We start from the raw sequence: 24,754 nt of genomic DNA on the forward strand, positions 1-24,754 counted from the left end.
TATACTATACTACACTATACTATACTATACTATACTATACTACACTACACTACACTACACTATACTACACTATACTATACTACACTATACTATACAATACTATACTATACAATACTATACTACACTATACTATACTATACTATACTATACTATACTATACTATACTATACTACGCTACACTGCACTACACTACACTATACTATACTATACTATACTATACTATACTATACTATACTATACTATACAATAATACAGAAGTCCAATGGGTAAATCCTTTTAACCTTTGACTGAGGTAAGACAAATGTTGCTATGTTAATTTTAGGGCTGTGTTTACTTTATCACTGCAGTTGTGAGAGATGGATGAGTACATTGTTCTTCCAGGTGAAAGGACTGGAATGTATTCTTTCAAAAATCGAATAGAGCACGTACTTGTGAAATACATAAAATGATTCCTTTCGGTGACACATAAAGAAGAATTAACGAATAAAGTGCTATCACGCCTGACGTGTTTTGATAAATTCTTAAATAAGTGTATCAACAATTGCACTGTAATACCAATTAAATACACAGGGTGGCAGGAGAGGCCATGGATCCTATTGACTGTCTGAGAATGAAACCACGAATAAGTGTGTTGTTTACGCCTACGACAAGTCCAAAATGGCAGCCGGAGACAACAGTGGCAGGCCTCCTTGCCTTAATTTCTCTGGTCCCGGGCCGTTGGGAAACAGTCAACCTAGCAACAGCGTATTTTCAGTGCCAGCATCCAACGGGGGAGCGATTGGGTCCGTCGGTGGAGCGCAGGGGGCTGCCAGGCGCCCCAACCCGCAGCTGGGGCCTGGCGGCGGCGACAGCAACGGCATCTCGACCGGAGCTCCACCGACTGCGCAGAGCTCTTTGCAGCAGCCCGCTGCGGTCGGCGCCGCCGCGGTTGCAGCCATGTCCACCCCGGCGTCCAACATGGTAACAATAGCGGCTTCTAACGCGACCCAAGCGGCCGCTCCAACATCAACTCCCGCGGCCGCTTCCGTGCTGGTGTACAGGGAACCCGTGTACAACTGGCAGGCGACAAAAAGCACCGTGAAGGAGAGGTTCGCGTTCCTTTTTAACAACGAGGTTCTCAGCGATGTTCACTTTTTGGTGGGTAAAGGGATGGGCGTCCAAAGAATCCCTGCGCACAGGTAAGAATGACTGGCCAGGCTCTTGTTTACCGCTTGAACTGTATTCATTTTGAATTGTCGTTGCAAGGTTTGTTCTGGCTGTGGGGAGTGCAGTGTTTGATGCAATGTTTAACGGCGGGATGGCAACGACTTCTACTGAAATAGAGCTTCCAGATGTGGAGCCAGCTGCGTTCCTGGCCCTGTTAAAGTAAGCACCGATTGACTGTACTCCATATTGTTATGTTATGTCTTACGCACACAGCTACGCATTGGAGTGTTGGATCATGAATCACAATGATTCCATTGTAATTCGTAGCTTGTAAGATTGTGATAAAAGGTCACAGATAAACTAGTCAATTCCTGTGACTACTGCTGTCACTGATTCGATAACCCTGACTTCAGTCACAATCAGCGATAACAAAGTGATGTTTTCTGTGTTCGCCTCAGGTTTCTGTACTCTGATGAAGTCCAGATCGGTCCGGAGACAGTCATGACCACTTTATACACAGCTAAGAAGTATGCAGTGCCGGCACTGGAGGCTCACTGTGTGGAGTTTCTGAAGAAGAACCTGAGAGCAGACAATGCTTTTATGCTACTCACACAGGTCAGTTATGTCAGAAGCATGACATCAGGGATTGTGTTTGAATGTGGAACAAATCATTATATATATACAATTTTATTTATTTATTTTTCATGTGACAGGCACGACTGTTTGATGAGCCACAACTTGCCAGTCTTTGTCTAGAAAACATTGATAAAAACACAGGGGATGCGCTGGCTGCTGAGGGCTTTACTGACATAGACTTAGGTGAGCCGTCTGCTGATTCATCCTGCCTTTGTTGTAGGGAGAATAAAGGAAATGCATTTCCTAAGAGAACAGATTTTTAATGTTTATTTTCACGCTTTAAACTTGACTTTCCACCTCCCCCCGTAGATACTCTTGTGGCGGTTTTAGAGAGAGATACTCTCGGCGTGAGGGAGGTGCGTCTTTTTGGAGCTGCGGTTCGTTGGGCGGAGGCAGAAGCTCATAGACAGCAGCTCCAGCCCACACCGGAAAACAAACGCAAGGTTCTTGGAAAAGCCCTAACACTTATCCGCTTCCCTCTCATGACCATTGAGGAGTTTGCTGCAGGTGGAGTAAATCACACCGCTAACAAAGTGGTTTCTTGAATTATTAATGTTTTGTGTCTCCGTCCCCGCAGGTCCAGCTCAGTCCAGTATTCTTACCGATAGAGAGGTCGTGAGCCTCTTCCTTCACTTTACAGTCAACCCTAAACCTCGAGTAGATTTCATTGATCGGCCTCGCTGCTGCCTCCGCGGGAAGGAATGTAGCATCACACGATTTGGACAAGTGGAGAGTCGCTGGGGCTACAGCGGCACAAGTGACCGCATTCGGTAAATAACTCTTCATACCACAGGCCTGAATTGAATAATGCACATTAAACATTAACACCTGTTGGCCTTCTAGGTTCTCTGTAAACAGAAGGATATTTGTTGTTGGTTTTGGACTGTATGGGTCTATACATGGACCCACGGATTACCAAGTTAATATCCAGGTAAGCTGTGAGAACGTACTTGTTTCCTGTCACCTGTGTTTTAACTGTGGTTTCCATCTTTCCTCTGCAGATCATCCACACAGACAGCAACACGGTCCTGGGCCAGAACGATACCGGCTTCAGCTGCGACGGCTCGGCCAACACCTTCCGAGTCATGTTCAAGGAGCCAGTGGAGATTCTACCCAACGTCAATTACACTGCCTGTGCTACACTGAAGGTTTGTATTCAGAATTTCATCTGCATTTTTCATGTCAGAAGGTGATTTTGGTTTGTGAAACCTAATCATTTTTTTAACTCAACTTCTTGATACTTTATTTCTGTTGAAGTTGTTGCCATCTCAATCGCTCATGTCTTCATCCTCACCTGTGTCTGTCCTCCAGGGTCCAGACTCTCATTACGGGACAAAGGGAATGCGGAAGGTGACCCACGAGTCATCCACGACCGGCACAAAGACCTGTTTCACCTTCTGCTACGCGGCAGGCAACAACAACGGCACCTCAGTAGAGGACGGACAGATTCCCGAGGTCATCTTCTACACATAGTCACTGCCGATGGTCTTCATCCAGCGTGACAGCCTGACCCCACTTCAGGGTTGCACCTTAGCAGTCAAACTCTGGGCAAATCTGTCAGACGTCGTACACTTTCCTCCTTATATGTCACTACTTCTCTGCGTAGCATCATTTGATCTGTGTGTCGTAGTGATAACTGGAAGCGGACATTACATAAAGAGAGGAAAGCGAGAGGCGGAGTCTGACACATTTCTCTGCTGTGGATGTCCACCATGAAGCCGTTTGATTCCACTGTTCCGTACACCACAGCATTAGTTTCAAGGCCAATGTATGAATGTAGTTTTCATAGAATTGCCAAGTAAAGAGCTCAGTAACTGTTCGGAGCAGCAATTCGTTGTTTCCCACCAACTGTAACTTTCATGTTCGCAAGTCTCATAGCCATCATGAACCCTTCAATAATACACATGAGCTTCATATTTATCTTCTAAATACAAAAATCTACATTCAGTACACTCTGTGATATTCTGTGTCTTTGCTTGGTAGTTGCCTATACAAAAAAAACTTGCACTTCTGGGCCTTGCATATGTTTATTTGTTTTCTGTATGCACACTTACTCTTTTGGCTTTGGTTTTTGAGAGGGAGGGGCTTGCCTCACTCGTGTGGACAGTTGAAGGTTGTATGTTTAAGTGGCATTTATTGACATTATATATGTGAGTTGAATTAATTATTGATTAAAGAGTGAGTAAAATGTTGACTGTTTTTTTTTATTGTATTTATTTAAAATGTCGAAGGAAAGGAAGACAAGGTGCAGATGAATTAAATGTTTTTATTTGTTTACATTCACGAGGTTCGATCCAGCGTTTGACATGATGGTTTTTCTGGCCTGTTATTGCAGGTGTGCAACCATTCCGAGTGATGCATGTGAGATAGAAATCAATTTAAAAAGTGCTTTGCTTCGATTGTTGCACTAAAGCAGTGGAATGGTTTCAAAGAAGCGCTTTATTTTACTGTGCAAGTGTTTTTTTAAAGTGCTCACAGGGGAAGTGTTCTTTGTTTTTCTGTTTTTTTTTTTTCCCGAACCGAATGTTACAATTTGTCCAGGTAATTATCCAGGGCGGGGATTCCTTCCTTCAGCCCTTTACGTTTCCTAATTTCAGCCACGACTTGAAAGGGTTTGCTGGTGGGGTCTCTGGGGTCACCTGGGAGGTTTTGCCAGTGGTCAAACACACACTGGGGGAAGGCTTTGCCTCCGGTGCTACAGCGCAGGTCGGCAGTGAAACCTACAGCGAAAACAAAATGGCGAGACTGAATGTCGGAACTTCATGGATTCAAGAGGCTAAAATGATTCAGAGAAACCGTCGAGTACTGACCGAAGGACTCGTTGACAGGCAGGTAGGCTTTGACTATAAACATGGGAGTTCCTGTCACTTGTGACTCTTCGAAAACGTGACCACGTTTCCTGTTCAACACGCCATAGATGCCTCCAACGGCCTGCTCTGGACACTGAAAGGAGCAGCGAATGAGTGTGAAATAACAAAAAAAACAAATATGACTCATTCTTAACTCACCTGAATCTCTACCAGGTAAACTGGCTCCATGAGTCGAGGCTGAGCGGTGAGCTGGCAGGCGTACAGGACCCGGCGGGCTGTCGGGATGATCTGCCCTCCACCCCGGTGGATGGCGTCAGAATGCAGCGTGACATCATGAATGTCGAAGCGAACGGCTCGCATGTTCTCCTCGCACAGCACCCCCTTCCCAGAATGAAAGAGACTGAACGTAAGATAAAGCTACGATGCGAGCGACGTCACTGACTTCACCTCTTTTGTTGCCCACTGGAATCCCGCCACCACACTGTCTTTGATCTCATTGAGGTACTGGACCCCCTTTGTAACGTCTATGAGGAGGTTGGCTCCCGATCCATCAGGACCGAAGCACCAGATCTTGCGGGCTTCCGTCACCTCCCACTCGTATTTGTCCGCCAAGTAGCGCGCGCGACACTTGATCTCCTGTCGCGACGTCACGTCCCCCCTCTCGATGTCCTCGGCCAGGCCGTCTGGGAAAGGTCGGGCCTTCATGAAGAGACGATTGTGCTTGTTGGGAGACTTGGAGAGGCACATCTGGTCCGACTCCTCGGTCACCGTCTCTCTGTATGAGACCACCGGGTCAGATTTCTGGAGCAGAGAGACAGGAAATATTTGAGTGTAAAAATCTAGGCGAAGGGACCCTCCAGTTCCTTGCACCTTCAGTGGAATGCAGGCGTGATCCTCCTCCAGGTCCTTCAGACAGATCTCCAGGTGAAGCTCCCCAGCTCCAGCTACAATGTGCTCGCCAGACTCCTCAATAATGCACTGCACCATGGGGTCAGACTTGGCAAGGCGCTTCAGACCCTCCACTAGTTTTGGCAAATCAGCTGGGTTCTTGGCCTCCACCGCGACTCTGACCACCGGGCTCACGCTGAACTTCATCACCCTCATGTTGTGGGCCTGCAGAGACCACCACACTAAACAGTGAAGGCTGCTACACATGAAAACTTAGGAGAGGATGAAGACAGTACTTGTTCATAGGTGGTGATGGTCCCAGTCTTCACTAGAAACTGGTCTACACCAACAAGACCCACAATGTTGCCGCAGGGAACATCTTCAATGGGCTCCACGTAACGGCCCATCATGAGGATGGTCCTTCACAGAAGGAAGGTTCTTATTACAGCGACCAGTTTATTGTTTGAAGCTTGGTAAACAGACCTCTGGATAGTTTTCACGTAGAGATCTTCTTTCTTGCCCGGGCTGAAGTTCGGTCCCATGATCCGAACTTTCTGTCCGGTGGAGACGGAGCCGGAGAAGACGCGACCGAAAGCATAGAATCGACCCTTGTCACTGGTGGGCACCATTTTGGAGATGTACATCATCAGAGGAGCCTTGGGGTCGCAGTTCTTAATACCTGGGAGGATCGTTCAAGCTAAAGATGATGCGTAGACAGGTTGCCGAAGGTTGACTCACCCATGGCGGCCTCATCATCTCCAGGTCCCTCGTAGAGCAGCTCGCAGCGGTACTTCTGTGCGGTAACCGGCGACGGCAGGTGAATGGTGATCATCTGGAGCAGGGCCTCGCCGGCCGGGAGCCAGCGCCGCATCACCGCCTTCAGCAGCGGCTTCCCTTCCTTCTCCTTGTCCTCCGCGTCCAGCTTGACGTCCAGCTTGGTGAGGAGGTTTTGAATGTCGTCCTTTTTAAAATTCATGATGGCGTCGAACACCTGCGAGAACATATCTTACTCAAAATTCCCTTTGAAGAATTGGAAAAAATCTACTAACGCATCAAGTGAAGTGAGAGCGTATGTGCGGCAATGGGAAGAAGAAAAGCATTTGTTTACTTGTATATTACATATTTTCTTAGCATAGATTCATCTGCCTTTCAACTCCATGACCAACACTGTGGTGCGCTTCTAGCTTAGGTGAGCCACAGAGATCTTCACCTTAAAGATTGGATCCAAAACGAAGTGGCAGAAAGTGTGAGGAAGCTTCTGGCTCTCAGATCCTTCCGCTGTCTTACAGAACTTGCCATTACTTGGGTCGTAATATCTACCAGAAACACACAGACTCAAGTCACTTCTCCATATCTGAGGTTCACAAACGTTCCAGTCACCTGTCGCCCCACAGCTTCTTCATCATGTCCTCCACCTTCTTGCACCTCTCTGAGGGCTCCATTAAAGAGCCCTTTTTGGCGCACTTGTTGACGTACATCTCGGCGAACTGCTTCAAAGTGAAGGCCCAGCCGTGGAGACCGGAACCGAAACCCACTGTGCCGATAACAGGGTCGATCTGGAGACAAAGGAGAGACACTTCACTGTGACAAGCATAATGATGTCCTGTCCTGGTCGGAGGAGAGATCCCTCCTCAAGGAATTGGAGGTCCTGTTCATGACAAGATGCGTGAAGTGGTGAAGAAGGAAATGAGGCAAAAGGCAAACCTCTTAATAAAACCCTAGATACAAGTGGCAAGTGGAATGAGCTTTTGGCTTTGGCTTTGGCTGTAGCTCAGTCATCGCAGGCAGACTCAAATAGAAGCACTGCTCTCCCACATTGAGAGAAGCCAGTTAAGAAGCTCCTTCCTGGGGCAAAGACTCTTGCTTAGTCTGTGTTTCTGCATGAAACCTGGTGGTCATTTGAGGGGAAAGGAAAGTCCGGGAGTATTTGCTATGGCTGCTGCCCCCACGACTCAACCTTGAATGAGCGATAGAAGATGGAAAACGAGAAGATATCGATTCCAGAGTTTGGACTAAGAAATGCCAGACGTCTTATTTTCATCGAACTAGCGAATGATGATCGCGTATGAAGATGGCTCACCATGGTGTGGCCCATAGGTCCCCCTTCATCCTCTCCGTAGGTGGAAATGATGACATTGACGTTCTCCACGATGCACTGGAAGGTCTTGAAGAGCTCCTCTGGTTCCAGCTGGAGTTCCAGCAAGGCCCGGTCCATCTTGTTCATCATCAGAACCGGCTTGATGCGCTCGGCGATGGCTTGCCGCAGCACCGTCTCCGTCTGCACACACACGCCTGCCGGAGGACGAGTTTCAAAAAAAAGATGTGGTGGTTGGATGTGATCCTGACTCCTACCTGAGACACAGTCCACCACCACCAGCGCTCCGTCGGTCACCCGGAGTGCAGCTGTGACCTCGGAGGAGAAGTCCACATGACCGGGAGAATCGATCAGGTTGATGAGGAAGCCGTTCCCGTCCTTGCTCTGCTTGATGAATGCCAAGTCATTCTCACTGAGTTCATAGTACATGGAGATGGCGCTGAGAAACAGGAGGGCAGGGAACATGGCTCTTAGATCGACTGCCAGCTCAGCTGTAACCTCCTATACATATTAACCTCAGTTTCGCAATAGCCTTTGTTTTGTCCCAAAATACCGGTGTTATTTTGTGATATTAATGGTCAGCAGTGGACCATGATTCAGCTCTCCTGCAGCACTTACGTGGACTTGATGGTGATGCAGCGCTCTTGCTCATCTTTGCGCGTGTCTGTGAAGCGGGTTTCTCCGGCTTTGGCTGACGCAATGATGCCGGCTTTAGACACCAGGGAGTCGGTCAGAGTGGACTTCCCGTGGTCAACGTGGGCGATCACTGACATGTTCCTGATGTTGGACTTTTTGTCCATGATTCCACGGATCTGTTCCACTGTGAAGTTCACCTGTCGAGGAGGGAAAGAGGATAGTTACATTGACAAAAAAAAAAAAAAAGACAAAAAGAAAATCAGAACGTTTTATATATATTATATATATATATATATATATATATATATAGAGAGAGAGAGAGATATAGATATATATATTTCATCCTTTCTATATATTGTTTTTTTTATTACAATGTGTTTTACAAAACACAGTACAAAAGTATATCACCTTAAGTACAAAAATATACTGATTTTATTGTTGAAACAAAATGACTTTTGTTTTTCAACAGTAATATATATATATATATATATATATATATATATATATATATATATATATATATTAGAGGTGTCAGTTGATTAAAAAAAATCAAATTAATTACAGGATTTTGTAATTCATTAATTGAATTAATCGCATTTTTTATGTCATATCTGCTAAGGTCTCCTGATAAAGAATTTGAGTTCTAGGATATTAAAAATTGTGGTGCATGACTAATCAATTGAATACAGTAAGAAGAGAAAAGTTTTTTATTGGTGAACTGTGCTTCATAAATGAAATCCAAAAGTAAAGGTCAAGCACATCCGCAAACCAGTTAGGCCAGGTGCATTATTCAAAAATGTAAAACAAACAAAGCAATACAGTTAAATAAAGAAAATAAGGCTGTTTTCAAAAATGCAATACAAATACAGCGATTCAGTTAAGTAAATAAAATTCTGAAATAAAATAAGGCTGTCTCAAACAGGCACTGAAGCTCAATATAGCAATTCAAAAATGAATAATAGAAGTATAACACGCCTCTATGGGTCCTTCAATGGGCCAAAGCTCGCCACTGTCGATACTCATAATTAATTGCGTTAAATTTTTAACGTGTTAAATTGATTCGAATTAATGCGTTAAAATGACAGCACTAATATATATATATCTCCAGTCATTAGAAGCGTTGGAGTCGATGCGACTGAAGGGTCATTTAAATGTCAGTAAAGTTTCAGACGGACTTTACTTTCACGCCGAGTCATCATCTGTAATTTCACTCCGGTTAATGACGTAAATAGGGGGCTACATTTCCTGACGCCCAACACCGCGGTTACACAATGTTGCACTGGAAGGTGTTTCATCTTTACGTCGTATTGCTGTGACGCAGTAAATGAATAAATCATATGCATTCGCCATGTCAGCGCTCGGTGTCGGTGCGGGCGGGTGGGCAGGTGGTTCCGGAGGCTTTGGCCGTGACTGAGGCCGCGCGGCTCGGCGGTTCGGTCAGCCGACTGCAGCGCATGTTGGACCGGACATCACACGCACCTTTCAGTCCTCGTCTGACCTCAATAAACAACCGAGCATCGACGTTTCTGTCCTCTTGTTTCACTCGTTTAGCAGATGACGAGGCGTGCTTGAGTTAAGTCGGCAGCACTGACTCACCATGTTGGCGGCGGCTCTTGCGTCTCGATGAGGGGATTGTTCGAGAACACACAAGACAGAAAGTCCTGGTTCTGTCTGGAGAGACGGTCCTGCTGCAGCTGCTGCTCCACTGCGGGAAAAGGGCAGAGCCACTAGGGGGCGTTGCTGGTAAGTACACAGCCTGGGTCTAAGCCAAACGGGGCGAACACCGACCTATTTATTGGGCTCCGTTCTGAAACCACTTTGACTAAAATCACCGTTTTATCGTGTTTGTCGAGTTTTATTGTGTTTAATCAACACAAACAATAACTAGTCTGCAAAAGTACTGACCTCTCTAAACTATTCTCTGGTGTGTTTTTTATATTTAGTGAAAAAAAATGTGACTCATTTCGTTTCAACAATAAAATCACGATATTTTTGTAAGTAAGGTGACATACTTTTGTACTGTGCTTTATGAAACGCATTGTAATACAAATTGTCAACTTTCCAATCCAACTAAAATTTCACTACTCTCAGTATTGAAGGAAAATAAAATAGCAACTAACCATAATGAAGTGTTTCTTGAACGGTACACTTCGTAGATTTGACATCTCAGCGTGTTTTGGTAGTGAAGCACATGACTGACACACATCGATTCATCTTTCGTCTTTCATCTTTTCAACATTTTCAAGTTGAACAATTCATGTTTCCACGTTTCTTTTAGTGCAGTGGCAGCACAAGTAGTAGGAGTACTTGGCATACACAATACCTTTAAGACTATGCATAGAATAAAAACAAAATCTGAATTAAATATTTAATAATAATCAGTAATAATCGAGGTACACAATATAGCAGCAGAAAATCACAAGTTCAATATGAAAATAAACGTACTAAAAACAACAAAAATGACCATTGACGTTCCATGGGAAGACAAAACACAGACAGGAATAAAACTGCCTTGGATTTTATGGATTTTAAAGAAAGTGCAGACTCGTTGATTTAATTTGAAAACAATCAATCCGTCTGTCTCTTTTTTCCCTTTGACTTCTATTATATGACCAAAGTGCCCAATACAAATTCATCTTCAGTGTATCGGCATTTCCCATCAGGACTTGCGTCTGCAAAATCTATAAAAATAAATTCGTCTGGGAAAAAAAAGAAACAGCTGCCTGCAGTTTGACATATGACCAAAAGAGGGTGCTAGAGACCCACACCGAGAGAAGATGGGCACTTCATTCTATATTTCGGTCCAGATGACGCACTCATCCATAAAATACGCTGTAGAAATTATCTTAAACATAAAACAGAAATAATTCAAACAATTTCCAGTAACATGATCCGCTTAAAACGGGTTTGTATTTCAGGTGCAGCTCAGTTTAATACAAATCTATTCCAAGTCAACCAGTTTATTTCAGTCCACATCCAAATTCCCCACATGTAACACTCTCTATATCCAAAGCTGCGTAGCTTTCAGTTCTCTCTTTTGTGTCATGCTGACATCCTCCCACAATCTCACTCTAAGAACATCAGTATTATCATTAAGCTGCTGATAAGCGCCCTCCTATATACATTTATTAGCTGGTGGACTGAGAGTCACTAAAGCATTGTGGCTCACTTGTACCTCTTATATAAGACTGCAGATCTGCATGTACTGCAATGTATAGAAACTGTTTTTTTTCTGACACTTATGTACATGTATCTATTTATCTACTCAAAGAAGCGAATGGAAGTGTCCAGGGCGATAACACTTGAATGCACGTTGAGACAAAGGTCAAAGGTCAAAGACAAGGTCAAATCTCTGGAAAGAACAACAATAAAGATAATAAATCTATACTGCTGGCACTGCTGATAATGTCTGCTTGGGTTGTTACGGTTCTTTTAAATCAGCTATATGTGCAGAAACAGCCCTGTGACCTAAATCAGGAGCGACTTCTTAAAATAGGGTTTCTTGAATTCTCAAAAAATTCGCGTCTGTAATACCAGATGGCGTCACAGTCCCCCGAGCATCTTCATGGGAGTCATTCATTTTACACACGCGGAGTATTGAGGCAGTCGGGAGACGACGAGAGCGTGTCAGGTCTCAAGTTTGCGCTGCTGTCTAACACGTATCTCCAGGAATTAATTAAAAAGAGAGCGAGCCTCGGCTCCTCCGAGATGTTGAGATGGTATCAGTTGTTTGTGCTGCTCTCCATTCTTTCAAGTGGTGGAAGAGAATAATAAAAAAAAGAGTTCATAATTAATGAAGTTTATTTTCTCTCCGTCCCCCAAATACCAGACCCCTTGAATGACCCCCCCCCGCCGCCCCATGGTCATGTGACCAGCAGTGAGCTCATTGTTTTACAGCTCTAAGAACACATTACATAATTTAACACGAAGAATAACAGACCTGCAGCAAACAGATGGAGCTAATGACAGCTATAAAGATATGAGCGGCTCGGGCTTGTTGCCAGGATGATGTGATCGCAGGAGGAGGCGAGTGATAGGCAACAGGAAGCTCCACAGTTGCTCAGTCAGGATGGACAATTTGTTGTTCTGAGAAAAATCCAATCATTGCTGGAATGCGAGGGGCCAACAAAACAAAATCCGCTGTAGCTGGCGTCTGTTCCTCCTTTGTTGAGTCGTCTCATTCATGTTTGTTTGCTTCCATCCTCAGCTTTTTCTTCTGTTTATTATTAGTATTATTGTGTGTTTTTGCCAGGGCGCGGGGTTGCAGCTCTGTTGTTGAGATGTTTCTATTGTATGAGTGTTTTAAATTGGATTTTTATTTGGACTCGGTTATTTGGAATTTGGAGCAATTTCAGAACAGGGTTTGTCAAGGCTTTGGTTTTAACGTTAACCCCTTGAGTCCAGAAACATATTATTAAATGTGAATTGTTGGTTGTTCATTATTGGAGTCATGGTCGATGATAATCGTGTTTGAAACATATTTTTGTGTTTTGTAATTCGAGGTGCTGCTTTTTTTGCAGTTGAAGGTCATCGTCCTTTGATCTTTTATTTTTCTACACCGCTCTTGAATGCCTCATTTGAAAGTCTTTGTTGAAGACCAATGGAGGTTCAGGGTTGAGGTTTGTGAATGGAATTCAAATCGCAGCTGTGCCTCAAGACTGTGGCTTCCCAGGCAAACTCTTCATGAAAAGCAGAATTAGCTCATGTCAGGTGACACGCGAAGTGATGAGCTGAATGTTTGGCTTTGATGACTCTCAGAAGAATGACGCTGAATACACCTGAGTAATTACTGAAATTGACAGCTGAGTTGAAACGGAAGACTCTTTTCCTCTGTACCTCAAGCAATAAAGAAAGATAAGAATTAAATTCAGCCCTCAGGTCATACACACCACTGAGAGAAGCACCAGCAGGAACGAGTGCTTTTATCAATGGACTCTGTCGCCGGATTGGACAGAGATCTGCTGGGTTGGGGAAATGCAGATCTCTGATATGACATTTCAACTTTGTCCCATGAATCAGACGGTCCACACGTAGCCTCCCGCAGGAACAATTCGAACGGCTCCTTGTCAGTTGAATTTGTATTTGGAATTATGACCACGGACAAGGTAAGACATGGACGCCATCCCTGTGAGTTTCAGCTGTTGCAGTCACGGGAATATTTGAAAGCATATTCTTGCTGTGTAACTTTAATCTCCTTGCGCTTCAAGTCGTTCCAAATGAGGACCTGGGGAGTTTAATAATTCTCTTGGATTTATTATCCTCAGCAGAGAAGTGTAGGTTTCTCTAGAAAGTGTGTCGACTTTTCTCCCTCTCTTCTGATGACGGTTTATCTGTGTGCTCATCCCACTGAATGTTAGGCATCAGGAGTCAGTCCAGCTCCTGCATTCAGCCGGAGTTATTGTGGGTGGATTGTGTTAAAACAAATCAATGCAGCTGTCTTGGTGTGTCCTGCCAAGTGAAGTGACAGGGTGAGTCCAGTGTGGGGGAAGCTGATCAAGGGATGGCCAGTGATGAGTGGGTGCAGGAAGCATTGTTCAGGCGCTCTGGAGTTCAGAATAAGAAGGAAAGTGAAAGGCCATCGGTGTGAAATATGTCAAAGGGCACAGGTGGGAAAACTTTGTCTTTGCCCAGTGATGTCAAACTCATTCACACAACATCTCTAGAACAGCCTTTAACATGGAGTTTCACTTGCTTTGCGGTAGACATTTCATGGGCTTTTAAAGTGTGCGTGGGCCACGTAAATTTGACTTGACAAATTTGGCCCCTAAACCTCATGTTCAACGTCTTAGCCTAGGAAGAGGTTTTGTGATGTGCTTTACTCTTTATCTCTGACCCTGTTTTCAAGTCAAGAACCAACCAAGGAGGTGGGCACCTCAACTGTGACTGTTGTGAGGGGCCATCATGCCCAAAGAAAGAAAATCCAAATCCAAAATGTATACTTAAGTAACAGGAACAAAAAGATGAAATGTAAGTAAGGATGTTAAGAAGTGTAAATATGCCATGAAACCTATAAAAGAAATGTAATTCATATGGATTTTATTTGAATGTAAATCAATAGAGATTATTTCAAAATAAATTAGCATTTTTCTTTATCTTTCTTTCAAGAAATACACACAAAAATGCCAAATGAAAAGAAAATTTCAGTCGAAAAACACGAGCATGTTATTTTTCAAGTTGGGGAAAAAAAAACTATGTATCAGGTGTAGAGACTGACCTCAAAAACACAGGCTGAAGACTCAACCTAGTCGCTGTTGGCTGGTCTGTGAGCCTGTTTGTGTTTGAGTTGAAACATTTAGGAGTGAAAGTTACCTTTTCCTATGATCACAATGACATTGACGCAGATAAACAAACTCATCACATTTAAGTTGGAACTCAACATCCCATGAAGTAAATAATTGAGGGAGATATTTAAACAGCTTGCGCGGCCTCTGATAAGCTGAAGCACAAATGAACCAGATGTGTGTCTGGAGATCGCTTAAACCCGTGAATCTTCTGAAGAACACCAGAATAATTAGGAACCTCAGCGAGATAGAGATGAAGGACAGTGCAGAGAGAAGCACAGAAGATAAGAACCGAGGCTGCTCGTTGAATAACCAGGCACGAGGAAACACTGATAAGGCAGCGAACAAAATACACAGGGAATTAACTGGAAATTTAAAAGAAAACAAAACAGCTGCCCGTGGGTCGGACTGCAGCCAGTTGGCTCCCATTTTATATGGTTTTATGATGACGAAGTCGTTTATCAATTATTTAAGCTTTGCTTCTGACACTTGTTTGCAGCTGCACGTCTATAGAGAGTCAGCTCCCTTTTATTCTGGATGGCCCAGTTACTACTGAAGTATAATCGAATAAAGGAGGTCAGCAGTGCGTAAAGACAGAGTGGCATCAACTCCTGCAGCAGTGAGCGGAGATTGAAGCCACGCTGTTCCTTCAGGTGTCTTTTGTTTATGTGCAAAATGAACTTGTTTGTGAGGAAAGAAGCAATGAACGGGAGCCGTGGGCTGCTGTGTTTTCTTGAGGACAGCAGGTTCGGGAAGCAAACGTGACTCTCTCAAAAGATTCTCAGAGGAGATGAGTCTGACTGGCTGGTTGTTCTTCTCAGGTGCACGATGCCATTGAGCTCATCGACTTCCTCAGTTCCACAAATGAAAGCGGAGTCTGTTCCGACCAGCCCTGGTTGTTAAGCACTGATGGGGTGAGCTGTGTTTTTCTCAACATTCCAGAGATCAGATAAATGTTTCCATCTTACTCATTCTTCTTCTTTTTTTTAATCCATGTGTGTTTCATGATAAATAAATCAAAACCATTTTGTCAGAGTCCAGAAGAAGGCGTTGCAGATGCCTTCCTGGAGTCCCTGCTGGGGGAAAGCGAGTCTTCCTCAGCAGCAACTTCCCCCCTGTGGTCTCCATGCACCACTGACAGCGACATCTACGAGGACCCCTCTAAAAAGAGCCCGCACACCCGCTTCTGCACGCCCCTGCGTGGATTGGACGCAGAGTTTTTTCCAAACCTTCTACCAGCACAGGTCCCTCAGAGCCATCTCGCAAAAGAGGAGGCGTCCGACGTGTCCATCGACCTCGGTATGAGATGTTCTCGAGAACTCAAGCGGGAAATAGTGCTGCTGTTTACCGCCAATGTCACGGCTGAACCACCAGAGGGGTTGCACTTGTTCATTATTACGCGCCTCCCGCAGCATAAATTGAGCGATTTACCAGGAATCTTTTCAATGAATAAATTATTTTCTGCTAAGTGGAGAAGATTTTCAGGCGTTTATCACGTGGACAAATTTTCTTTTGAAGGACACTCTTCGTGGCCCCGTTTCTCTGGAGTGGATCCAGCCTTAAATGACTTCCCGTTTAAACACAAACCGCCTCTTTAAAGTGTAATGACATTTTTCTTTGTTAGAATTCATAGAATGTTTGAATCAATACGCTGCTGTGATGTGTGCAGGATGGCAGCCCAGTGACCTCCAAGAGCAGCTGGGACTCGCCTATTACCTGACATCAAACCAAGCCTCCACACTCCCCTTCAATCAGACCCTGACACTGAAGGACCTGCTGCTCAACAACCTGGGACAGAACGTGAGCGGAACACAAAAAACGGACTGTTACTATTTAAAGGCGCCAAAATATGTATTTCCGAGCCATTTTTGTAAGTTTAAATACAGGGAATTTTACATTCACCTGTTAAAATAACCATCGAAATAATTGCAGTCTAGTACTCTACACTTTTGGCCATAACTGGAGTCAAGCGTTTTTGATGGTGCCTTCAAAAATACAGGCTTGAAAGTTAGCATCTCTGCAGTGCTCATTTGGAACTGTCAAACTCAAATTTCAATTTCAAAGCCAACATCAAGGTTCGACTTTGCCGTCCGCAATGCCACATAATGGCTTCCCACCTCAGAGCAGGGATAAACAGAGGCAGAAGGGGCGACACAGACCGGAGCCCTCGTCTTTAAAGTCCACCGTGAAGCATTCTGTTGCATGAATAAACCTTTTCACTGAGTCCAAATGAATACAGATCTGAGGGGCAATGCGGAACAACAGGCAATAATAACATTATAAGAAACAGATAATGAGGCCATGTTAGATAACCCAGCTATTAGGGAGGATTATTCAACTCTAATCTCTGTTATTTTAATATGTTGAAACATGCTGCTTTTAAAATTTCAGCAAAGACGGTCCAAAAATAATGATAAATTGGTGCTATTATTTTGCTTTTGACAGCAAAATAGAGGGTATTACAGAGCCCCATGGACAGTATTTTAAAAACTACCAGACCATTGACAATACTTTGAGGACTAGATAGTGTCCTTCATTCACTGTGTTTCTGGGAGCCGTGTTTCCTGGCGGCGAGTCTGAAGCCTCTGATGTAAACTGACAATGTTTTTAAATGAAATAGCAGCTGGGATTTTTAATAAGCAACGCTGGCACTGCCGCAGTCTATTTGGCTTGTCAATAGAGAGCAGTTGTCTTTTCATGATGCAAAAGTAAATGAGGTGGAGGTTGAGTTTCAGCATGTCAGACGCAGCAGCTTTCATTTATTCTCTAATGTGTCTTGATTCGCGTCTTCAATGAAGCTGGCTTAACAGCTTGGAAAACCTGGCAGCCAAGAGGTCTGGTCTGTGTTCACTTCACTAACAGCTCTTTCTGTCTGAGTCTTGTCGGCTCCTGTGAGAGACGATGCTCTTACATCACCTGGTGAAGTTCAAGGCTGAACATATTCATTGGTTTTTCTTCTGAAGGGTCAATTTCTTGTGTCTCTCCAGACTGACTCAACAGCCATAATGGCTGCAGAAAATGTTCTCAAAATGCGCATTGTTTCAACTTTGAAAAACTCTCATCTGAGCCAGAACTTGATTCAAGTTGAGAGGCTCCTCACATCACTGCGAGTATCGCTGTAACCGCGCGCGCTTTCTTGTCCGTCTGCTTCCCAGTCGCAGCCTAACTCCCTGGAGTCCCGGCAGGAGCTGGAGCTTAATGAGGATGAGAAGAAACTCTTGGCCAAAGAAGGTGTGAACCTGCCCAACAAGCTGCCTCTGTCCAAGGTGCTTCTCTCTGACACACTTTCCAGCGACCGCAGCTTTTTCCCGCGCACCACTGCCTGCCATTCCGAGCTGATCTAATTCAACCCTCTCCTCTTTCATCCTCCCACGTGCCTTGTCTACCCTGACAAGTTTGAAGAAAGGGTTTTAAAGAAGATCCGGCGGAAAATCCGCAACAAGCGCTCGGCTCAGGAGAGTCGAAAAAAGAAGAGAGAATATGTGTACAGTCTGGAGGGAAGGTAGGCGCCACTGCACTCCATGACTACTTAATCTAGTTCACGTAAAGACACTAAAAAAGTATGACTTAATATCATTATTTTATTTTTTTAGAAATTATATTGAGATTTGCAACATGGACATGAAGATTAAAACGATCAACTGTTTTCCGCATCCATGCGTTTCTCCTTTATTTATATATAGTGAGTCACAACACAGCTAACCATAACATTTCATAGCTTTAAACCGGTGAGCTCAAAGCTTTATCGCATGATTTTAAGGTTTTATTACTTATAAAATGTCATGAAAGATGTCATGTCTTGAGGTCGATGAGCAGATGAAGTGACTGTAATGCAGAATGCAGTGCTATAAATATTGCTATTTAAGTGGGAAGCATGGTAATGAGACTGTAGAGAGAGAAAGGGAAACATTCTTTGATGAGTCCTTCAAAGATGTGAACAAAAAATAGTCACAAAGACGACGCAGACGAGGACAAACATAATGAGACAAGATGTGCGATGAAAGTTAAATGTCTCTTATTTGGATGTGCTACTTGGGATGGACACATCACTGCAACATACGGGGGGGGGCTTTGCTCCGGAGGGTCATCTGTCAATGGATGAACAGGAATCTTACCTGAGAGCTGAGAGCAGTCTTTCAATGTGTGAGCTGAGTATCGCATTGAGGAATGATACTATCATTTCGCGACCCATGTATCGGGCTGCGTATCGTATCGTGAGGTTCTAGGTGATACTCACCTGTAACAGTGACAGTCGTGTTTCGACTCGAATTCTTTTTCGAACAGTTTCTGTGGAGTCTAATGTTACATGCTACAAAACATGGGGTGACCTCAGAATAGCACCCTCAAACCGGGACCTCAGTAAGACCTGTCACACTCTCTGTCATTCCGGCCTTTCCAAGCGACCAGAGGGACTGGTGCCACTGTTGTTGTGTTCCTGTCAAGCCTCTCGTGAGGATATCAAAGTCGTAGCTACTGAGTCATGTCCGTGAGATGCTGCCATGACCACTGAGCATGAAGTCTCCACACAGAACTGCAAGCACCACCTCAGCAGGAGACGTGAAATGGCCTGAGGGAGCCTGGTTTTAGAATCGGATGAGTGTTTGATCCCAATATTGAAACAAAGAGGCTTCAGTTTCGGGAGGCAGGTTTAGCAGATCGCCGGCCATATTTCCACCCACTTCGCTGCTCTCCCGTTATCATCCTTAAAACCGTAGCTGCTTTAAAAAAAAAAAAAAACAATAATCCTGCATGCCTCCTCCATGTTGGCTCTTGAAGCTCCATGTTGTCACGCCTACGCACAAACCCTGCTTGGATGGGATGGCGCTTTAAATTAGCCAGCAGAGCAGCTGTGTAGTTGCAGCCTGTTTTTTTCCTGAGAAGTCATTGAGTTTCAGACAGTCCTCCCGCTCCACTGGCCTCTGGCGAAACTTGACTATTACAGAATCTTGAGCACGGGCTGGAGAGCGCAGATGAAAGAGCCAAATGAGAGCAGGGGGTTCACAAACATGCCGGTGTGGCATGTTTTTTTTAACCGTCCACTAAAATATCAATAAAAAGAAATTCAGACGCTATTTTGGCTGCTAGCTAGAGTGCTCCCGCTGTCCTGCGATTAGCAGTAATGCACCGTCGCCGTGACGCTCTTCTCACCGCTCATCGTAACTTGTCATTCAGCACAGTGTGTGGGCACAACTTGAGAAAGGCTGTGTGAATACAAGAACGGGGTTTGAGGTTGAACCTGACTAAGTTAAGCTCTTAACACACAATCCACGTAGCTCCATCGCTTCTGGATATTAAAGCCACAAACACTGCTGTGACCTTCACTCTGACTTCATCCATTTTTAAGCTTCTACTGACAAAGACCTTCCAGCAGATTCATTAAAACTCTGGTTCATTGTTCCTCCAGTCCTGACTGATGTCTTGAGTTGCTGCAATTTCCTCTGCAGGATGTCTGCGTACGCGGCTCACAACCTGCAGCTGCAGAGAAAAGTCTACCAACTGGAGGAGGCCAACAGGTCAGCGGATCCACTGGTTTATATTACTTATCTCAGCCTCAGAAGTATGTAGGGCGCAGAATGTCAAAATGAAGACACCAGTTGTTTTTCTGATTTAGCAGAAATCTTTGGCAATATTTTCACAGATCTAGCAAATATTTGTTACATTTCAGACACTGCACTTTAATGTTAGGTCCCATTGTTTCATCTCTGGAAGTTTTAAAACTAAATCTAACTGTTACCTGTGTTGCCAGTGATGCAGACTGCGGAGGAATGAAGCCATCACCTTGTAGTGCAACTCGCACACCTGCCACAATAGCACTTTCCGGTAGCCATTTCAAAATTACAGACTTTCAGTTGCGAGCGGTCAGGGGAGCTGAGGAGCAGAAGGGGCCATCTAAATCTCCACTGCAAATCCTTAAAACTGAGATTTTGATTTAAGACATAGATTTAAGATTGAAGAGTTTAAATTTAATATTTAGATTTAATATATGGATACTACTCTCAGTACTCTTACTCTTACAGAGATGGAACAATGGGATGTAACATTAAAGCGTAATGTCTCAAAACTAAATCCAAATCTGTGAAAATATTGCCAAAGATTTCTGCTAAATCAGGAAAAAACGTGTGTCTTCATTTTTACATTATTCCCATATTTATTCATAAATTTTTTGAAATGATTTTTGTGTGTTAACTCACATTACGGGTGGTGCTCCTTCTCATGATGAGAATGATGAAGAGATGATCGAGTAGCAATGTCAGCGGTGGAGGAGGACGAGGATGTTGGAAAATATGGCAGAAGTTTGGAGAGAAAGACGAGCTGTTTGTCTTTAATGAAGAAATTCACTCAACAGGATTAAGGACTTGACTCATTCCAGCTCAAAAGTGGAAGTGGAAAACTGGTCTGAGCAGCTTATTCCACTAAAAATCTAAAATATGATTCGACTCTAGATCTGGTATTTTGTCATCTACAAAGTGAAGTTGTTGAAAATGTAATTTGTTTTCTATGATTCACACTTAAAATGTTAGGAGTGAATGTTCGGTGTCCTTCAGGTGCTCTGGTTTCCTCCAAACCGTGCAGAACCCGGAGTTTAATTCACACTCTAAATTCCCCTGGGATATGAGTATGTGTTTGTGTGCGTGAGAGAGTGAGTGGTTGTCTGTCATATTGTACCCAGGACAGAGCAGTGGCCTCTCAAGACTGTCCCCCAATGCAGCTGGGCTACAGCCCAAAACACCTTTGATCCTGTTTGATAATAGAGATTTATTTCTAGATCTACTTCAAGTTTTTGAGAGTCCCGAAACAAGTTGAATAGACGTGCTTTGTCATCACAAACAGATGAAAGCTGATTTATTACAGTGATTCTATTATACTTTGTGTCCTCCAAAGCCAGAATTTTCAGCTGCAGTTGACACCAGAAGTAATAGAAATGAATGGAGAGATCTTTTAGGTTTGTAAATCCAAATAACATGTTATATCCTCCTGAGGCTACTGTGGTTGGGAGAACATAGTAGTTACTGGGACATTAAGGAACACACTTCATGAGTCAATAATTTAACCTCTATAAGATGAAAAATATTTCTGGCCTGAACTGTGCTTTGTAGCTTGAGTAGCTTAGCCCCAAAAATAGTTTGTAGAAAATAATAGTTTAGCAGTTCAACGATGTGAATATGAAGTCCCAAACTGCAGAGGGAGATGCTTGGCAGCTAAGGGAGGTCAGATGGTTTGAACGTGTTGAAGAGAGTCAGAGAGGCTGTTAGAGAAGAAGGCAGAAGATAGGTGTGACGACAGGGGATTGGTGAGGTGGACAGGGCCAGACTGGCTGTGGCTGCGCCTGATGGGAAACCCAGACAGACGAAGTGTTCAGAATGTAGCATGAGGCAGCCTCCTCACTTTTCTCCCCCTGGATTCTCTATTTATGTCACGATTTGTTCGGTCAAATAAACACTCGGCTCACCAGGGCTTTGTATTCCAAAACACGGAGGAATTAAAAGCTTCCCTGCCACTGCCCTCTTTCTATGCTGCTCGGATTCTTTGACGCAAGACTTAAGATGGGCTCAGACTGGGTGATAAATGAAAATGAAAGCAGCTTCACCTGCACACTCTGCTGCTGCGGTTTGGCCTCCAGTGATGAAACTTGTTGGAGGAATAAATCAACAAACGTGCTGCCCTGACAGATGAGACCTGTTTACCAAAGTCTTGTTGCCTGTGCTGCAGTGCTCTGCTGAACCAGCTGAGCCGACTACAGGCTCTGCTCCCCAACTGCTCCAGCAGAACCACACAGAGAGGCACCTGCATCCTGGTGAGACCGCTGAGTTTTGACAATGCATCATTCCAAAACATCTGTTGTGTTGCAGATTTTGCATTTGGCTTCACGACAAGGATGAATAACTAATAACTTCATAATTTCCTTGACTTCTTTCTATCCATTTCTCTCTATATTTACAAACAGGTTCTGCTTCTCTCCTTCACTCTGCTCATCTCTTCAAACCTGACACCAGATTCTTTTCATCTACTCAATCTGAGGTCCCGAGGTGACTTTACAACCACACACATCCACTCATTCACACCCCCCACTCCACCACTCTCTTCTCCTTTTATTCATCTCCACCAGGACCTTCTCGCTCCCTGCTGTCAGTGGATGAAGGCCAAGTATTCACTCCTCCTCCTCCCCTTCCTCTCCTATCTACCACCATCAGCAGCTTGAAAGAGAAGCTCTGGAGCTGGACAAACACACCCAGCGCTAACATTCCAGAATCCCGTGAGCGTGAATGGCGGCACCACGATGATCACTGACCTTCACGTAGCAGGCGATGCAGACGCTCGTGCTTCCATCAAATGAGTCATTTGCTTCCCCTCATCCGCTCAGCAATGGAGCGTTTCATCCCCCAAAACATCCCAACAGCTTGTAGGTTTTCCCAGGTGGAGGTCAAACAAAGGCTCCAGTTTGGACCAGAAGAAGAGATGTATTTATGTTCACTGCAGTAATTTATTATCATGCAAATATTCATCATTATTTGAATTGTGTTTTTGTATTATGCTGCTTTTCTTTTGGTGGATTTATGCATCCACAAAGGACCAGGAAATGTATGTCGAAATAAAATATGTTGATGCATTAAGTTGTTGTTTTTTTTATACAGACTGAGACAGAGGTGATGAGCAGTGTGATGGTTTCCCTTCTGGAACCGCCGTCTTACAGAGGTGGGGCGGTTAAGGGACCGGACAAATAGTGAAGTGATTTTCTAGTCAGAATTTAGAAACCGACACCAGTGAGCAGCGACATAGTTTGCGGAGAGAGAGACGCCACACATCTGCCTTCTGATAGAGAAGGTCAGAAGGAGCTGCGCTGTCTTTTGTGGATCAAGAAAAATCCTGTGATTTTCTTGACAGGAAGTGTGATACTGTGTGAGGGGTTCACCGGGGATGTGTGAAGGTTGTGCAGGGTATGTATGAGGACAGTGAGACAGTGGTGAGGTGAGCTGGAGGAGTGACAGAGGTGGGCCCTTTGTTCAGCCCTTTGTTCCCTGTGTTGTTTGGCAGTTAAGGTCAGAGAGAGGCATCCAAAGATGACTGTTGCTAAATAGTGAGTTGTAGTGAGGAGAAGAAAAATCGCCTGCTTCACCCTCTCTGTCCTCTTGAGGGCCACACAAAGACAAGCAATGGGCCACATGTGGCCCCCCGACCCTCACTTTACCCACATCTGGCTTATGGGAAAACAAAAACCTGGGAGGAAACCAGAGTGCCCATAAAAAAACTCCTGAGAGAGCATACAATAAAAGCTCCTGGATTCATAGGAAATCCGCGTTGCCACAAGCTGGATTTGAACCTGCATGTGATCCTGCAGCACAAACCGCCACACCGCTGCTCTAAAACTCACTTCATTTCGTGTGGATGTTGACCTTTCACAAATTATCTTTGGTTGAGTTATCAGGTCTTAATGTGTTACTGTGGCCGACTTCTGGAACTTAGAAGTGCTGAGATTTCAGAAAACCCAGGAGCTTGACATGTATAATGGATCAGGCAGCCGGCAACGACTGTGAAGGGAGATACAGATGAAGGTCCAACTGCAATTTCAGTCATGTCAGAGCAGACGAGCAGCACTGCGACCTGAGGGGATGTGGGCCACCGGGGAGAAGCATCCTCCTACAGTCTAATAACCTCTAAAGCCTCAATAGTGTGATTTACCCAGAACCTGAGCAAGTGCAGGGCAACACTCTCAAACACACAGCAACTCCACTGTGTGGTGAAATCATGTTTTCGGAAAGTGCTGGTAAGTCTATCCAGGAGTTTGTAAAAGTGAAGCCCCACTTTTCAGTCAGCCTGTGCTGAAATTAACCATATTTCCAGCCACTTTTCTGACTGATGGATCTCCACATGCGACTATGCCAGTCTTGTATTCCCACCTGGCTTTGGTCGTGACCTACAACCAGCGGCTCCAACCTGGAACACCTTCAAAAGGGCAAGCTGGAGTAGAAAGTGATGTACTGCTCTCCACTTCCCTGTTTTTATCAAGCAGTTACACAAAGTAGATGATAATTACAACCGCATGGCTCACTGTGAAGCAATTGCAAATTCAAATAAATTCCAAAGCCTCAGAAGATTGAAAATAAAAGCGTGCAAATGAATATAAATATTCAGCAGTTTATCCCAGAAGTGTCTGAGAGCTTCTATGAAAAACAAATGGTCTGCTTATTGCAACGCAGCGGACAGGAACACGATGTTTGACATTTCATTATTGGCGATATGAACACTATCATGGAGATGAAGTT

At 44.3% G+C, this 24,754-nt stretch overlaps 3 protein-coding genes across 3 annotated transcripts; 2 read left to right on the forward strand and 1 right to left on the reverse strand.

Moving 5' to 3' along the window:
• Positions 1-614: 614 nt before the first annotated feature.
• LOC128769620 (BTB/POZ domain-containing protein 2-like) lies at positions 615-3,984 on the forward strand. The gene is made up of 9 exons (XM_053883505.1): positions 615-1,178; positions 1,246-1,365; positions 1,605-1,761; positions 1,860-1,965; positions 2,092-2,289; positions 2,360-2,552; positions 2,626-2,713; positions 2,784-2,930; positions 3,094-3,984. The coding sequence occupies exons 1-9, from the start codon at positions 658-660 to the stop codon at positions 3,253-3,255; spliced, it is 1,692 nt and encodes a 563-aa protein (XP_053739480.1). The 5' UTR covers positions 615-657; the 3' UTR covers positions 3,256-3,984.
• A 318-nt stretch (positions 3,985-4,302) lies between these two features.
• LOC128769618 (elongation factor 2-like) lies at positions 4,303-9,989 on the reverse strand. The gene is made up of 14 exons (XM_053883504.1): positions 9,808-9,989; positions 8,194-8,408; positions 7,833-8,014; positions 7,561-7,772; positions 6,861-7,036; positions 6,691-6,796; positions 6,219-6,471; positions 5,964-6,159; positions 5,777-5,900; positions 5,463-5,705; positions 5,040-5,393; positions 4,791-4,973; positions 4,593-4,725; positions 4,303-4,502 (listed from the first exon to the last, which is right to left on the reverse strand). The coding sequence occupies exons 1-14, from the start codon at positions 9,808-9,810 to the stop codon at positions 4,309-4,311; spliced, it is 2,574 nt and encodes an 857-aa protein (XP_053739479.1). The 5' UTR covers positions 9,811-9,989; the 3' UTR covers positions 4,303-4,308.
• Positions 9,990-13,301: 3,312 nt separating this feature from the next.
• On the forward strand, positions 13,302-22,950 carry LOC128769749 (cyclic AMP-responsive element-binding protein 3-like protein 3-A). Its single transcript, XM_053883721.1, has 10 exons — positions 13,302-13,316; positions 15,314-15,406; positions 15,527-15,791; positions 16,162-16,292; positions 17,648-17,758; positions 17,888-17,994; positions 19,937-20,005; positions 22,203-22,287; positions 22,438-22,519; positions 22,600-22,950. The coding sequence occupies exons 1-10, from the start codon at positions 13,302-13,304 to the stop codon at positions 22,779-22,781; spliced, it is 1,140 nt and encodes a 379-aa protein (XP_053739696.1). The 3' UTR covers positions 22,782-22,950.
• The last annotated feature ends 1,804 nt before the right edge of the window (positions 22,951-24,754 follow it).

The sequence above is a fragment of the Synchiropus splendidus genome, chromosome 13, assembly GCF_027744825.2.
Source record: "Synchiropus splendidus isolate RoL2022-P1 chromosome 13, RoL_Sspl_1.0, whole genome shotgun sequence".
Classification (NCBI taxonomy): domain Eukaryota; kingdom Metazoa; phylum Chordata; class Actinopteri; order Syngnathiformes; family Callionymidae; genus Synchiropus; species Synchiropus splendidus.

Excerpts from the sequence above, each read along its gene's own strand:
- LOC128769618 (XM_053883504.1), bottom strand. Across the intron at positions 6,160-6,218 it reads AGATGATGAGGCCGCCATGG|GTATTAAGAACTGCGACCCC; the intron begins GTGAGTCAACCT and ends CGATCCTCCCAG. Across the intron at positions 5,394-5,462 it reads ACGCCTGCATTCCACTGAAG|AAATCTGACCCGGTGGTCTC; the intron begins GTGCAAGGAACT and ends TCTCTGCTCCAG.
- LOC128769749 (XM_053883721.1), top strand. Across the intron at positions 15,792-16,161 it reads CGACGTGTCCATCGACCTCG|GATGGCAGCCCAGTGACCTC; the intron begins GTATGAGATGTT and ends TGATGTGTGCAG. Across the intron at positions 22,288-22,437 it reads AGAGAGGCACCTGCATCCTG|GTTCTGCTTCTCTCCTTCAC; the intron begins GTGAGACCGCTG and ends ATTTACAAACAG.
- LOC128769620 (XM_053883505.1), top strand. The coding sequence starts at position 658 with ATGGCAGCCGGAGACAACAGTGGCAGGCCTCCTTGCCTTAATTTCTCT. Across the intron at positions 1,762-1,859 it reads CTTTTATGCTACTCACACAG|GCACGACTGTTTGATGAGCC; the intron begins GTCAGTTATGTC and ends TTCATGTGACAG. Across the intron at positions 2,553-2,625 it reads GGCACAAGTGACCGCATTCG|GTTCTCTGTAAACAGAAGGA; the intron begins GTAAATAACTCT and ends TTGGCCTTCTAG.